The sequence below is a fragment of the Artibeus jamaicensis genome, unplaced genomic scaffold, assembly GCF_021234435.1.
Source record: "Artibeus jamaicensis isolate MK-2021 breed Jamaican fruit bat unplaced genomic scaffold, CSHL_Jam_final contig_793, whole genome shotgun sequence".
NCBI lineage: Eukaryota > Metazoa > Chordata > Mammalia > Chiroptera > Phyllostomidae > Artibeus > Artibeus jamaicensis.
The window spans coordinates 7,832,357-7,847,523 of record NW_026521975.1 but is presented as its reverse complement, the minus strand read 5'-3'; the positions used below and the strand labels follow the sequence as shown (position 1 = coordinate 7,847,523).

At 42.0% G+C, this 15,167-nt stretch overlaps 1 protein-coding gene across 1 annotated transcript in view; it reads right to left on the bottom strand.

Annotated features, from left to right (window-relative positions):
* Positions 1-12,481, bottom strand: part of GK5 (glycerol kinase 5) — a 100,948-nt gene extending 88,467 nt beyond the window's left edge. Inside the window, exon 1 of the mRNA XM_053672898.1 lies at positions 12,223-12,481. Within this exon, the coding sequence (XP_053528873.1) occupies positions 12,223-12,381 (159 nt within the window). The 5' untranslated portion in view covers positions 12,382-12,481. The remainder of the gene's footprint in view (positions 1-12,222) is intronic.
* Positions 12,482-15,167: the final 2,686 nt, after the last annotated feature.

Sequence of the window (15,167 nt, the reverse complement as noted above, 5' to 3'; positions counted from 1 at the left end):
CTTTTATGGTGTCACGACTTATGTTTAAGTCTTTTAACCACTTTGAATTTATTTTGGTGCATGGTGTAAGTTGGTGCTTGAGTTTCATTTTTTTGCACGTAGTTGCCCAGTTCTCCCAACACCACTTGCTGAAGAGGCTATTTTTACTACATTTTAGACTTCTGACCGCTTTGTTGAATATTAATTGACCATAGAGACTTGGGTTTATTTCTGGGCTCTCTATTCTGTTCCACTGGTCTGTGTGCCTGTTCTTATGCCAGTACCATACTGTTCTGATTACAGTGGCCTTGTAATACAGTTTGATATCAGGTATTGTGATCCCTCCTACTTTATTCTTCTTTCCCAAAATTGCTGCAGCTATTTGAGGTCATTTATGGTTCCATATAAATTTTTGAAATGTTTGTTCTATATCATGAAATATGCCATTGGTACTTTAACAGGGATTGTGTTGAATCTATAAATTGCTTTGGGTAGTATGGACATTTTGATGATGTTGATTCTTCTAATCCATGAACACAGTATATGCTTGCATTTATTTGTGTCTTTCTTAATTCCTTTCTTCAGTGTTGTGTAGTTTTCTGAGTACAGGCTTTTTACCTCCTTGGTAAGGCTTATTCCTAGGTACTTTATTTTTCATGTTACTTATAGCAAATAGGATTTGTTTTTCTTTACTTCTGATTCTGGTCTTTCTTTTTTGGTACATAAAAATGCCTTTGATTTCTGAATAGTGACTTTGAACCCTACTGTTTTGCCAAATTCAATTATTAGGTCAAGTAGTTTTGGGGTGCAGTCTACAGAGTTTTCTATGTAAACTATCATGTCATCTGCAAACATCAACAGTTTTACTTCCTCCTTTCCAATTTGCATGCCTTTTATTTCTCTTTCTTGTCTGATTGCTATGGCTAGGACTTACAATACTGGATTGAGTAGAAGAGGTGAAAGTGGACATCCTTGTCTTGTTACTGATCTTACTGGGAAAGCTTTTAGTTTTTGCCCATTGAGTTGATGCTGGCTGTAGGTTTCTCATATATGGTCTTTATCATGTTGAGGAATTTATCCTCTATTCCCACTTTGCTGAGTGTTTTTATCATAAATGGGTGCTGTACCTTATCAAATATTTTTTCCAGATATCTTGATATAATCCTGTGAGTTTTGTCTTTCCTTTAGTTTATGTGATATATTGTGTTTATTGATTTGTGAATATTGAACGATCATCCACAAGGATTCACCCCTGGGACGAATCCCACTTGATCATGGTGTATGATATTTTTAATGTATTGCTGGATGTTGTTTGCTAATATTTTGTTGGGGATTTTGTCATCTATGTTCATCAGTGATATTGGCCAATATTTATTTTCTTTGTTGTATCTTTATCTGGTTTTGGGATTAGGATGATGCTGGCTTCATAAAAAGATTTTGGGGGTCTTCTCTCTTCTTGAATTTTAGTCTAAGGAAGATAGGAGTTAGCTGTTCCTTATATATTTTTTAAAATTCTCCTGCAAAACCATCTGATCCAGGGCAGTTGTGTGCTGAGAGTTTTTTGACTATTGCTTCTATTTCATTAGTTGTTACTGGTCTGCTCAGGCTTTCTGCTCCTTTGTCGTTCAGTTTTGAAAGATTATATTTTTCTAAAAATGTTTCCATTTCACGTAGGTTTTCGAACTTCTTGGCATATAGTTCTTCATAGTAATTTCTTACAACCCTTTGTATCTTTGTATTATTGCTTATAATCTCTCCTCTTTCATTTCCAATTTTGTTTATTTGGGTCCTCTCTCTTTTTTCCTTGATGAGTCTGCTTAGAGACTTGTTGATCTTGTTTATCTTTTCAAAGAAACAGCTGCTGGGTGTATTGATCCTTAGTATTTTCTTTTAGTCTCTATGTCATTTAATTCTGCTCCATTCTTGGTTATTTCCTTCCTTCTACTTTCTCTGGGCCATCTTTGTTGCTGTCCCTTGAGTTCTTGAAGGTTTAGGGTTAGGTTGTTTATTTGAAATGTTTGTATATTTTTTAGATAGGATTGTCTCACTATATATTTCCCTCTCAGGACTGCCTTTGCTGTGTCCCATAAGTTTTGGACTATTGTGTGCTCATTTTCATTTCTTTTCAGAAACGTTTTCATTTCTTCCTTGATCTCATTATTGACCCATTCATTGTTTAGTAGCATGCTATGCAACCTCCATGATTTTGAGTGTTTTGGGTTTTTTTCCTTGAGGTTGGGTTCTAGTTTCAGTCCCTTGTGGTCGGAGAAAATGCTTGATATGATTTCAATTTTCTTAAATTTGTTTAGGCTAGTTTTGTGTCCTGTCATGTAGTCTATCTTTGAAAATATTCCATGTGCATTTGAAAAAAGTATGTACTTTGCTTTTGGGGGATGAAAGATTGTATATATATTAGTTAAGTCCATTTCATCTAGGGCATTGTTCAATGCCACAATATATTTGTTGATATCTTGTTTCAAAGATCTATCTCTTTTTGACAGTGGGGTGTTAAAATCCCCTCATGTGTTTGCTGTCTACATCTTCTTTGAACTCCTCTAAGATTTTCCTTATATATTTGGGTATTCCTATTTTGGGGGCTTATACGATTACATCTTCTTGAAGAATTCTTCCCTTGAGTATTATGAAGTGTCCTTCATTGTCTCTCCTTATGGCACTTGTTTTAAAGTCTGATATAAGTATTGCTACTCCCACTTTTTTCCCCTTTTCTTTTGCTTAGAATATTTTTTTCCAACCCTTCACTTTTAGTTTGCGTAGGTCTTTTTTTTCAGAGATGGATCTCTTGTAGGCAGCATATATGTGGGTAATGTTTTATTATCCATTCAGCTACCCTATGTTCTTTGATTGGAGTATTTAATACATTTAAGGTTATTATTCATAGGTGTTTATTCACTTTCCCTCCTTTGTACCTGTGTTTCTTTGTCTTACTCTCCTCCTTCCTCTTCTTATAGTAGTGCCTTTAGTACACTTTGTAGTGCTAGTTTGGTGGAGATGTATTCTTTCAGCCTTCTTTTGTCCAGGAAGCTCCTTATTTCGCCTTCCATTTTAATTGAGAGCCTTGCTGGGTAGAGTAGTCTCAGTTGCAAGGCCCTTGGTTTTCATCACTTGGAATATCTCTTGCAATTCTCTCCTGGATTGAAATGTTTCTGTTGAAAAATCTGCTGCTAGTCTTACCGGATCCCCTTTGAATGTTATTTCTTGTTTCTCCCTTGCTGCTTTTAAGATTCTTTCTTTGTCTTTAAAACTTGGCATTTTAATTTTGATGTGTCTTGGCATAGGCCTCTTCAGGTTCATCTTGCTTGGGACCTTCTGTGCTTCCTGAATTTGCATGGTTTTTGCCCTCTCCAGATTCAGAAAATTTTCCATCATTATTTTTTCAAACAGGGTTTTTATCCCTTGTCCCTTTTCTTCTCCTTCTGATATTCCTAAGATTCAAATGTTGTTGCATTTCATATTATCTTGGAGTTCCCTCAAGCTATCTTTGTATTTTTTAGTCTTTTTTGTGCAGCTCCTCTACCTAGGTGTTTCTTGGCACCCTGTCTTCCAGTTCGCTAATTCAGGTCTCTGTTTCTTCCAGCCCGTTTGTAACTCCTTCTGGTGTGTGTGTGGGTTTTTTATTTCAGAAATTGTATTTTTCATTTCTTCCTGGTTTTTGTTTATAGTTTCTATATTCTTTTTCATACAGTTGTAGTTCTCACTCGGTTGCTTGTAATTGTCTGTGAGTTCCTATGAGCATACTTATAACCATTATTTTGAATTCTATATGTGAAAGTTTGTTTACCTCCATTTCATTTAGCTCTTTTAGTGGGGGGTATTCTATTCCTTTTGATTCCAGGTTCTTTTTTTGTCTTCCTACTTTAGGTGACTCTTTTTGTTTGTTTCTGTACTTCCTGATATTCCACGTGCTAGCTGTCTTTGTAGGGTAAACTTCTATGGTAGGAGTTCTATGGGATTCAGTGGTGTCATCTCTTTGACCTCCTTGTCTCGATGCTCTAGGTTTGCCCTTTCTTCTGTTTGTGTGGGCTCTCTTGTTGTACTTGGGTTTTTACCAGTTGATGGTTCCTTCATTGGTGAGTTCTCTCCTCCAGTAGGTATATTGGTGTTCACAACTCCCACCTAATCTTATGTGTGATCAGTGGCAGGGTGAAAGCAAAATGAATTAAGACAGCAGGAGAGTATTCAATGGGATTTAATGTACAATGAGTAGAGAAGAGATAGGAGACCTTTTGGATAAATATAGCATTAACCGTGACATTTCACCCAACTAGCCACTTTTTATAAGAGGTAGAAAAAAGGTAAGACTCTTGGTAGAGGGGAGAAGGACTATGAGCTGAATTCAGAAAACAGAGCACTTGTGCAAGGCTAGATGGTGAGATGAAGTGAGAGTAAGACATAGAAACTAGGCATAATGTGTGAGAGAACAGAGTTAACCACAACAGTAGTAAAGCTCTGCAAGATAGTGAAATAGGCTAAGATCAGAGAGCAGTGCTGTGTAGTATTTACAATTATATGAAACAATAATTATTGACAATAATACTGGAACAACAGTAATATGAAAAGAAATATATGATCTGAATAAAAGGAATAGAAAGTACACAACCAAGAGTAATGTGTTATTGGAACAGGAATGAAGTGAAAGAAGGAAAATTAAAATATAATATGAAAAAGAAAACAAGGAAAACCAGTCTAACAATGCCATTAAAGAAACAAAATGAAGAAAACTAAACAGAGAAAAATTTAAAATATGAATAAAATTTAAAAAGTAAAAATAATGAAACAAATAATAATACTGATAAACAATAAATGCAAGTTCTCTGGCATAGCAAAGTGAAATTTGTCTCAGTTTCTCAGTGGTTGGGGTGAGCCTTGTGGTCCCTCTCTGCATTTGTCACTGGACCTTTCACAGCTCTAGGTCTTATTGGCTCACTTGGGGGGGCGGGGAGCCTCCTGCTGACTTTAAACTGGTCAAATGAGTTCTGAAATTCAGTCAGGAACACTAGCCAAGCTGGTCTTCCTGAATGCCATAGGCAGAGGAGGGCTGGGATTTGCTTTTTCTCCTTTCCTGTGGTTTTGTGAGGATGCAGGCCAAGTCTGGGCCACAATCTTCACAGGTGACCAGCCTCTAGCCCAGATCTTCCATGTGCTGCCGGACCCTCACTATCCATCTATGGCAGGCTGGTGCCTTTTATCCACCAGTTGTGCTACCCATGGGGTGCAGCAATTAGGAGCAACTCTCATACCACCTTCTCCCTCTTTGCCGGCCTGGGTGATGCTCACCCTCAAAGTCTCTTCAGGGCTGCTCAGCTCCCACACCAAACCAAGTTTCTCTGGGGACTGCCAACTTCCTGAGCCCCACTGCACATTCTAAGAGTCTGTGCACAGCGCTCCTTCCTCTCCTGCAGCCAGCCACCATGGGAGCCTGCCGCCCTGCAAGCCAGCTGCTGTGCAAGCCTGCTGCCACACAACCCCGATGCTGCATGAGCCAGCTGCTCCGTGAGAGTTCCTCAACCAGCAGCTGAAAGCTTTTTTTTTAGTAAAATCCACTTGTTTAAGGCCATCATTCTTACCATACAGCCCAACTTTCCAACCAGACTGGAGACTATCCGGGTCAGGGTCAGACACAGCCTAACACTTCTCCCTCCTCCAGATGTCACCCATCTCCCCATTGTCTCTGGTAATGACCCAGCCAGTGTCCACAGTCCCAATTGGTGAATACCGCCACAGCGTGTCTCTCACTGTATCTTTATTCCTCCCAGTGACTTCAGGCATCCAGGTCTCTCCTGGTGCCATGCTATCTTCCCTGCTTTGGTAGGGAAGGAAGCTGTTTATCTGGTTCTCCTCCAAAAATCCTGTGGCTGCCACCAACCATGGCAGTAAGTGCCAGGGCAGGGACTGCAGCAGCCTTGGCCCTGCACAGGTCCCAGGGACCTTACTGTCCCAAAACAATCTCCCTACTGTATTTTTTTCAATGTCCTCCTCAATTTTGGCCTCCAAACTTCAAACAAGCTGGGATTCCATTGGCTGTTCACTCTTCCTCAGAAGATCAGCTAGGTGTTCCACAATATGATGTTATTTCTATTTACATAGTATTGGAAGCCTAGCCACAGTAATCAAACAAGACAAAGAAAAAAAAGGCATCCAAATTGGAAAGGAAGAAGCAAAACTGTCATTATTTGCAGATGACATACTATATGTATAGAACCCTAAAAAAACACAAGATTACTAGAATTAATAAATGAATTCGGTAAAGCAGCAAGATGCAAAATAAATATTCAGAAATTGACTGTACTTTTATATACCAATAATGAAATATCAGAAAGCGAAACAAAGAAAGCAATCCCATTTACAATTGCATCAAAAAATTAAAATATAAAATTTATAGGAATAAATCTAACCTAAGAGGTAAAATACCTGTACTTGGAAAATTATGAGATACTGAAGATCTGAGAATGATACAAATATGTAGAAGTACACACCACACTCTTGGATTGGGAGAGTTAATGTCATTAAAATGTCCATACTACACAAAGCAATCTATAGATTCAATGAAATTTCTATCAAAATACCAATGGTGTATTTCACAGAACTAGAACAAATAATCCAAAAGTTTAAATGGAACTATAAAAACCCCAAATAGCCAAAACAATTTTGAGAAAGAATAAAGTTGGTGGTATCATGTTACCTAATATCAAAATACACTACATGAGTATAGTCATTAAAAAAGCATGCTACGGGTGTAAAAACAAACATATAGACCAATGGAGTAGAACAGATAGCCTGGGAATGAACTCAGGCCTATAAGGCAGTTGATCTAAGACAAACAAGGCAAGAATATACAATGGGACTTCTGACCAAGATGGAGGTATAGGTGGAAATACTGTACCTCCTTGCATAACCAAAGGACAAAAAAGATTTAGAAACAAAAACACAACCAGAACAGACAGAAAATTGACTGTACTGAAGACTGACAACAACAAACCATTCATTCAGACCAGTAAGAGGGGCGGAGTCGGCGGCCAGTGGAGAGGCTTCTTGGCAGGAAGAGGCAGTGATTAGCAGAACCAGGCGCAGGGAGGAATCAAGCAAACCCAGTGAGATATGCAAGGCCCTTGGCTGACCATGGACACACATTCAGGTGCAGATAAACCAGGCAAAAAACAGGCAGTGAGACAGACTGCGCAACCCAGGGTCCCAGTGCCGGGAAATAAAGCCTCAAAACACTGATTGAAAAAACTTTCAGGGGTACAGGTGCCAGGACAGGCTCTCAGCCTCACGGGAGAGTTTGTTAGAGAGACCCACAGGGTCCTAGAACGTACACAAGCCCACCCACCCAGGAATCAGCACCAGAAAGGCCCAATTTGCTTGTGGGAAGTGGCAGAGGGGACCAAAATCAGAGAGAGCATGGAACAAGCGCCATTGCTCCTCTCTGACCCCACCCCCACACAGAGCGTCACAACCCAGCAATGTGGGTTGCCCCACCCTGGTGAACACCTAAGGCTCCCCACCTCATATGTAACAAGCGGGACCTGATCAAAAATGGCTCAATCAGAAGAAAAAATCAAAGCCCCAGAGCCAATACTTCTAAGCGACCAAGAGATAGCCAACCTATCAGATGCATAGTTCAAAGCACTGGTGATCAGGATGCTCACAGAACTGGTTGATTCTGGTCACAATTAGATGAAAAAATGAAGGCTACACTAAGTGAAATGAAGGAAAATGCACAGGGAACCAATAGCAAATGAAAGAAAGCTGGGGTTCAAATCAATAGAATGGACCAGAAGGAAGAAAGAAACAACCAAACAGAAAAATATGAAGAAACAAGAATTCAAAAATATGAGGAGAGGCTTAGAAACCTCCAGGACATCTTTAAACATTCCAACATCTGAATTATAGGGGTACCAGAAGGGGAAGAGGAACAGCAACAAGTGGAAAACTTATTTGAACAAACAATAAAGGAGAACTTCACCAATCTGGCAAAGGAAATACACTTCCAGGAAGTCCAGGAAGCTCAGAGAGTTCCAAAGAAGTTGGACCCAAGAAGGAACACACCAAGGCCCATCATATTACATTAGCCAAGATTAAAATGAAGGAGAGAATCCTAGAAGCAGCAAGAGATCAGGGGACAGTCACCTACGAAGGAGTCCCCATCAGACTGTCAGCGGATTTCTCAAAAGAGACTTACAGGCAAGAAGGGGCTGGAGAGAAGTATTCCAAGTCATGAAATCCAAAGGCCTACATCCAAGATTGATCTATCCAGCAAAGCTTTCATTTAGAATGGAAGGGCAGATAAAGTGCTTCCAGATAAGGTCAAGTTCAAGGAGTTCATCATCACCAAGCCCTTACTATATGAAATGTTAAAGGGACTTATCTAAGAAAAAGAAGATAAAAAATATGAACAGTGAAAGGACAACAAACTCACGGTTATTAACAACCACACCTAAAACAAAAGCAAACTAAGTGGACAGCTAGATCAGGAGTGGAAACATAGAAATGGATATCACATGGAAGTTCAGCGACAGGACAGTGGGAGGAGGAGAAGGGGGAAAAGGTACAGAGAATAAGTAGCATAGATGGTAGGTAGAAAATAGACAGGGGGAGGGCAAGAGTAGTGTGGGAAATGTAAAAGCTAAAGAACTTATGACACATGGACATGAACTAAAAGGGAGTAAGGTGGGTGGAAGGGGTGTGCAGGGTGGAGGGGAATGAACGGGGGGAAATGGGACAACTGTAATGGCATAATCAATAAAATAAATTTTTTAAATATGTAAAGAAAGAATATACAATGAGATAAAAACAGTTTCTGCAAACAGCTGTTGGGAAAATGGGACAGATGCATGCAAAAAACTGAAACTAGCCCTGGCTGGTGTAGCTCAGTGGATTGAGCGCAGGCCTGCAAACCAGACAATCGCGGTTCGATTCCCAGTCAGGGCACATACTGGGGTTGCAGGCCGGTTCCCTGGAGGCCAGTTCCCAGCAGAGGACACAAGAAAGGCAACCATACATTGATGTTTCTCTCCCTCTCTCCTTCCCTTCCCCTCCAAAGATAAATAAATAAAATCTTAAAAAAAAAAAACTGAAACTACACCACTTTCATACACCAGATACAAGAATAAGGTCAAAACAGGCTGAAGATTTAAATGTAAGAATGGAAAGTATAAAACTCCTAGAAGAAACCATAAGCAATAAACTCTTTGACACAGTTCTTAGTAATATTTTTTTAACATGTCTCGTCAGGCAAAGAAAACAAAAACAAACAACTGGGACTACATCAAACTAAACAGTCTTTGCAAAGGGAAACTATCAACAAAACAAAAACAGAAACAACTAAAGAGGAGAAGATATTCACCAATGCTAGAAGTTAACATCCAAAATATTTAAGGAACTTATATAACTTAACACCAAAAAGAGAAACAATTTGATTTAAAAACTGGCAAAGAACCCGAACAGACACTTCTCCAAAGACGACATACAGATACGTGAAAAGATGCTCCATGTCACTACCACCAGAGAAATGCAAATTAAAACTGCAATGAGATATCACCTCACACCTGTCAGAATGGCCATCATCAATAAACCAACAACCAGTGTTGGCAAGGACTTGGAGACTGCAAATTGGTATGGCACAATGGAAAACAATATGGAGTAATAGCCAGAAAATTAAAAACAAAACAACCATAAGATCCAGAAAAACCACTTCTGGGTATTTATGCAAAGCAACCCTAAACACTAATTTGAAAATATAAATTAATTCCTATATTCATTGCCGCATTACTTAGACTTGCCAAGACATGGATTAGACCCAAGTGCCCGTCAATAGACGAGTGGATGAAAAGCTGTGGTGTGTATGTGTGTGTGTATACACACAATATACATATATACACAGTGGAATATTACTCAGCTATAAAAAAGAACAAACTCTTACCATTTGTAGCAGCACTGATGGACCTAGATGGTTTTATGCAAATAAGTCAGACAAAGCCAAATACCATATGATTTCACACATATGTGGAACCTAATGAACAAACTGAACTAACAAGCAAAACAGACTCATAGACAGAGAGCAGGATGACAGTAAGGAGCAGCAGGGAGGTTACAGATGGAGGGATCAAAGAAAAAGGGCTCATGGACATGGACAACAGTGTGGTTTGGGGGGGTCATATAAGGGGAGGGGAGGTACTGAAAAAAACACAGCAAAAATGTCTTAAATTAAAAAATAAAATAAGTGAACTAAGAAAAGAGAAACAAACTTATAGGCATGGAGAACAAAATGATGGTTGCCAGATGGGATGGGACTTGGGACACTGGGTAAAAAGGTGGAGAAGGGATTAAGAAGTACAAATTGGTAGTTAAAAAATAGTCATAGGGCTATAACGTACAGCACAGGGAATTTGGTCAATAATATTGCAGTAACTGTACGATCACAGGTAAGTTCTAGACTTATCAAGGGGGTCACTTCAGAAATTATATAAATGTCTAAACAGTAGCTGTACACCTGAGAGTAATAGAATATTGAATCTGAACTATAATTGAAAATTTTTTTCATTTTTTAAAGACAATCAAAACAACTTTCTAGGGGAAAATGCATATAAAATAAAATCCCAAAGGTTTTATTGAGGTCAATAATCATACAATTAGTATGCAGAACTGCTACACAATTTTCTCAATCTTCATTTCCTTATCTCCACCCCAGCAACCCAGGAACCACATGTTAGGAAGCACGACTGTAAAATCCTACTGCAGTCTGAGAGGCACTGTTATAAACTCCTGAATCTAAGATAGTGCTTCCTCCTTTGAGGCAGGAGGGACTTTCTGTAGTTTTATTTACTCACAAATCTTCCTAGATACCTTGCCACCACCCCAATTTAGAATCTGAGCAAACCGTTCTGCTTTCCTGCTGCTCGCACCAATCTTGATTCATCCTAGAGTTTCTTACCTCATGTGTAAAAAACTACTAATTTGCTCAAAATAATACAGCAACTGCGAAACTGTATCTTCTAACAATTTAGGCCTCCCGTTGGTTCCAAATACTTCAATTCCTTTTTTTGAAATCATTGCTTACAACAAATGTACTTTGTGTCTAGAATTACAAGGGAAACTGTTAAAAGTATCATTTGGGCTGCGATCTAAAGACTTTTCCAAAGACACGGAGCACACAGGTGCTGAAGGACAGTGTTGGCCTTTCGCCTGTCCCTTGTGGTTGGTGCCGGGCCAGAGTAGTGGGTGGGCTGGCAGGGTTCCCGCACACGTAGTGTAGTCAGAGCAGGGACCGAGGAGCTGCGGGAGTCCCAGCTCTCAGTCCTGGTTGCCAAACCAGAATGCCAATCCGCTGTTCCCTCAGAACAAAGGCTCAAGTAGTCATTTGGCTAGACCTGCTGCTGCTGGGTGACTGCTGTGGTTGAAAAGCACTTCTAACAGGGTTAGCAGGGTGGGAACCAAGCAAATGGGGAGTTCCGGGTCCCGGAATGGTTTAGGTAACCAACGGCTCCTGCTCTGACACTGCCAACATAAAACGATGTTGGTATTGGAAAGATGAGTAAATAAAAATACCAAATTCGATCAACATCATTTTTAGTACGTTGGTAATTGTGTATAAATCTGCACTTCGTTAAACTGGGAACCGAAGAGTACCTGTCTTTGGTTGCTTAATTAAGGATTTACTAATAATAACAACTAATGACTTGGTAGGTTTCTGAAATAAGAAAAGGATTTTTTTTTTACACATTCTCGAAAATGGAAATGAGAAAAGTAATGGCAATATAATCTTCAAAAGTTGTCCAATAACTCCCATATCCATGGAAATCAGAAGCTCATGTGAGGAACTAGCACTTTGAGAAGTACTTAACAATGATAACTGAACAACGCACGATAAAGTTAAATTCTATCAAGATCTGAAAAATTAAAAATGCAAATGAAGACAAGGCTGGAGGTCTATCAAAGAAGTTGCAGGAAAAATCAACAAGTCACAAAGCACCCTTCGGCTGGCAGCACGCCCGCCTCGCCCTGCCCTGCAAGCCCAGAATCACTGCAGTCCCACCCAGGAAAGGCCGGGGAGACAAACGCCCAGGGGACAGGAGTGACAGTACCAGGCCCCCAGCCCGGTCACGCCGGTTTCAGCCCAGCCAGGAATGCAAATACCCGGCGCTCCCCGCATGCCGCTCAGCACCGAGGGGCTGCGGGTAGCCAGGCCGGCCAGATAAGACGGCCCTACTTCAACGCCCCGGTCACCTTCTGGGCGCTGGAGCCGCGGATCCTCCCCGCGCGGTCATAGACGTGGCAGCGGATCACCGAGCTGCCCACGTCCAGCCCCAGCACGAAGCCTGCGTCGGAGTGTGGCGAGCTCTGCTCCGGACGCCACCGTTCGGAGAAGGTGGACAGCCCAGGCATTCCGATCCCGTAAGCCTGTCCTGTCGCCACAGCAGGCTACCTCGGGGGCGCGGCACAAACGCCAGCACCTCCAGGTTGCGAGCGCAGGGCTAGGCCACCGCCCGGCCCGCCCCCTCCCGGAGCTCCCGGAGGCGGTCCCACCCAGTTCGTCGCTGGCCCCGCCCCGACGCCGTGACGTCACTGGCCGCTGGGCGCTGTTCCAGATGCGGGCTCCGGAGAGGCGGCGCGGAGCTGGGAACCCCTATAGGCGAGCTGGAGTGTGGTGGAGCGAGGGCGTCCACGCACAGGCACACAACCGGTTTTCCAAAGGCCTGGCCCATAATTTTAATTGTCTTCCTCGTAAATGCCCTGAGGCAGTGCCCACGAGTCCCTTAACTCTAGTTGCGTTTATGAATGGCAAGACAAAGTGATTTGAAGAGAAGTTCAAAACTGACCCCCAAGACTTCTCTCCCCAGAAAACCCGGTAAAATTTACACATATACTACACAACAATCAATACTTGCTAAATTAAATAACACACGAGGAAGGTCTTCCCAGCCCTCTGATGGGAAGAAGAGACCCCCTACTAAAGCAGCTTCCACCAGCAAGCTCTAACCCAATGGCTGCTTTTTCGATCATCTGAAAGCTGCTTTTAAAAATAACATATATATTATTGATTAGGCTATTACAGTTGTCCCATGTTTCCCCTTTATTCACCTCTGCCCTGCATCCCCTTCCCACCCACACCCCCCCCTTAGTTCATGTCCATGAGTCATACATATAAGTTCTTTGTCTTCTGTACTTCCTACACTATTCTTAACCTCCCCCTGTCTATTTTGTACCAACTATTTATGCTTCTTATTCCCTGTACCTTTTCTCCCCACCCTCCTCCTTCCCCTCCCTGCTGATACCAAAACTGTTTACCCTTCACTGCTTGCCAAAGGGCATGGGCTTACAGGCAAGTAAATGTGGTCAGGAAGAAGGCCTGTGGACATTTCAAGATTCCTGCAGCTCCAGTTCTGAAGCCTGGAGCCCAAGGGCCTTCCCATGGGGTGACCCAGCTCCCAGGGAAAGGTCCTGATTTGTAGGTAGTGGGGAAGTGTTAATGCTTGCTTAGCCACCTTTCCACCACCAGCACTGCAGAACACCAGTGCCTGACATAGACTAATATCCTTCTTTTTGAAAATCACAGAACTGCTATGGGTATGTGTTTTTTGTTTTTTTGTTTTTGTAAAAATATTTAACAGTGCAGAGTGGTGTATTAATTAAATAGTAAAGGATATTCTTTTTTTTTTTTTTGACAGGATGTTTATTAAAGTTGGGAAGAGTAAACAAGGAAGGACTCAGGACAGAAGAAGCAATAACAGGAAGACTAGGCTGGACTGCTTGGCTCAATGGGGAGCTGGAGGAAGGGGGCCCTTGGATACAGGTGCAGGGGGTTAGCCCCTGAGGAGTTGCCACTGCCCATTGCTCCCCTGGTGGCAAGTCTCATGGCTGGAGACTCCTAGAGTTTAGGAGATGTGTGCCTGTGGGGGAGAAAAGAGGGAAGGGAAAGGCACACGCATGCTCCCCAGGTGGAGAGCACATGGATATTCATTTTTGACCAGATCGTCATGTTAACCAACTTGCTTTCAGCCAGTTTTACCAAATGGAGTTATTTGGACATATTACTTAAATCTTGGTGTTACAGGGTGCAGCCAGGGGGGCCCCCCAAAAAAAAGATTTGGAATGGTGTCAAGAATTCAATGTGTATAGGAATATCGGAGAGACATATAAGATGTCCTCATCCTCCCGCCCACCCCACCCCCCAAGAAACCAATAGAACAGGGCCATTGAGAGCTATTTTGCATAGCAACAGTTTTGCAGCTAACCTCTGGAATGATTATTTAACATATCTATAACCTTTAACTGGTTTCATAGATATGTTAAATAGTTGTGGCCAAGTTTTGACCCAGGGAGAAGGGAGTGGCTGCTACTCAGGATGGAACTAGGGGCTGCACTCCTGAGTGACAGTGCCTGTGTGGGAGCTTGGAAAAGACTGGCTCCAGGACATGAAGGGTCCCCACTTGGCCAGATGAAGAGAGAGCCACGCAGTTTGGGGCAGAGTGAGGACCCCTGCAGTCATGTGGGAGAGCCACTCGGTTTCAACAGAGTGAGGACCCCCTCTTTCCCAGGTGAAAGGGAAAAACCACGCAGCTTTGCCAGAATGGAGATCCCTGCAGCCAGGTGAAGAAGAAAGCCACATGCTTTTGGTGGAGTGTGAACCCCTGCAGCTTTGGTAGAAGAGGCCCACGTGGCTTTGGGGTGCCCCCTTTGGCTGAGTGGCCTGGAAAGCAAGAGGGACTTTGACTGGAACTGGGTACAAAGAACTCTTGCCAGTGGACCATGAGAAGGTACCACAGTACTTTGGATTAACTCAAGATCCTGCACAGTGACACAGCTGACGATTCCAGCAGCCTGAAAAACAAATGTGTGCTCTTTTCCTGATTTACAGTACCCGGAGTTGGGACAGTGGGAGAAGGGAGTGCTGTGTGGGTGTAGGTGTATACCCTAAAGGACTTTGATATTTTAGTGGAGGCATTAAGCCTAAATAGCATTAAATAAACATTTTGTTTCCTTTTCACAAATCTTTGGCATTGAGAGATGTCTTTCCAATTGGCGGCGGACAGAAGAGCCCAGTAGATATCAGTATTTTGTCCTTGGGAGGGGCCCCTGTTGTATAGCAGTTTTTGTCCCTAGGTGGGCCAAATATTGTATTGCCCCTCCGTCGGACCTCTTGTTCTGTAACATTGGAACATACACCTGAA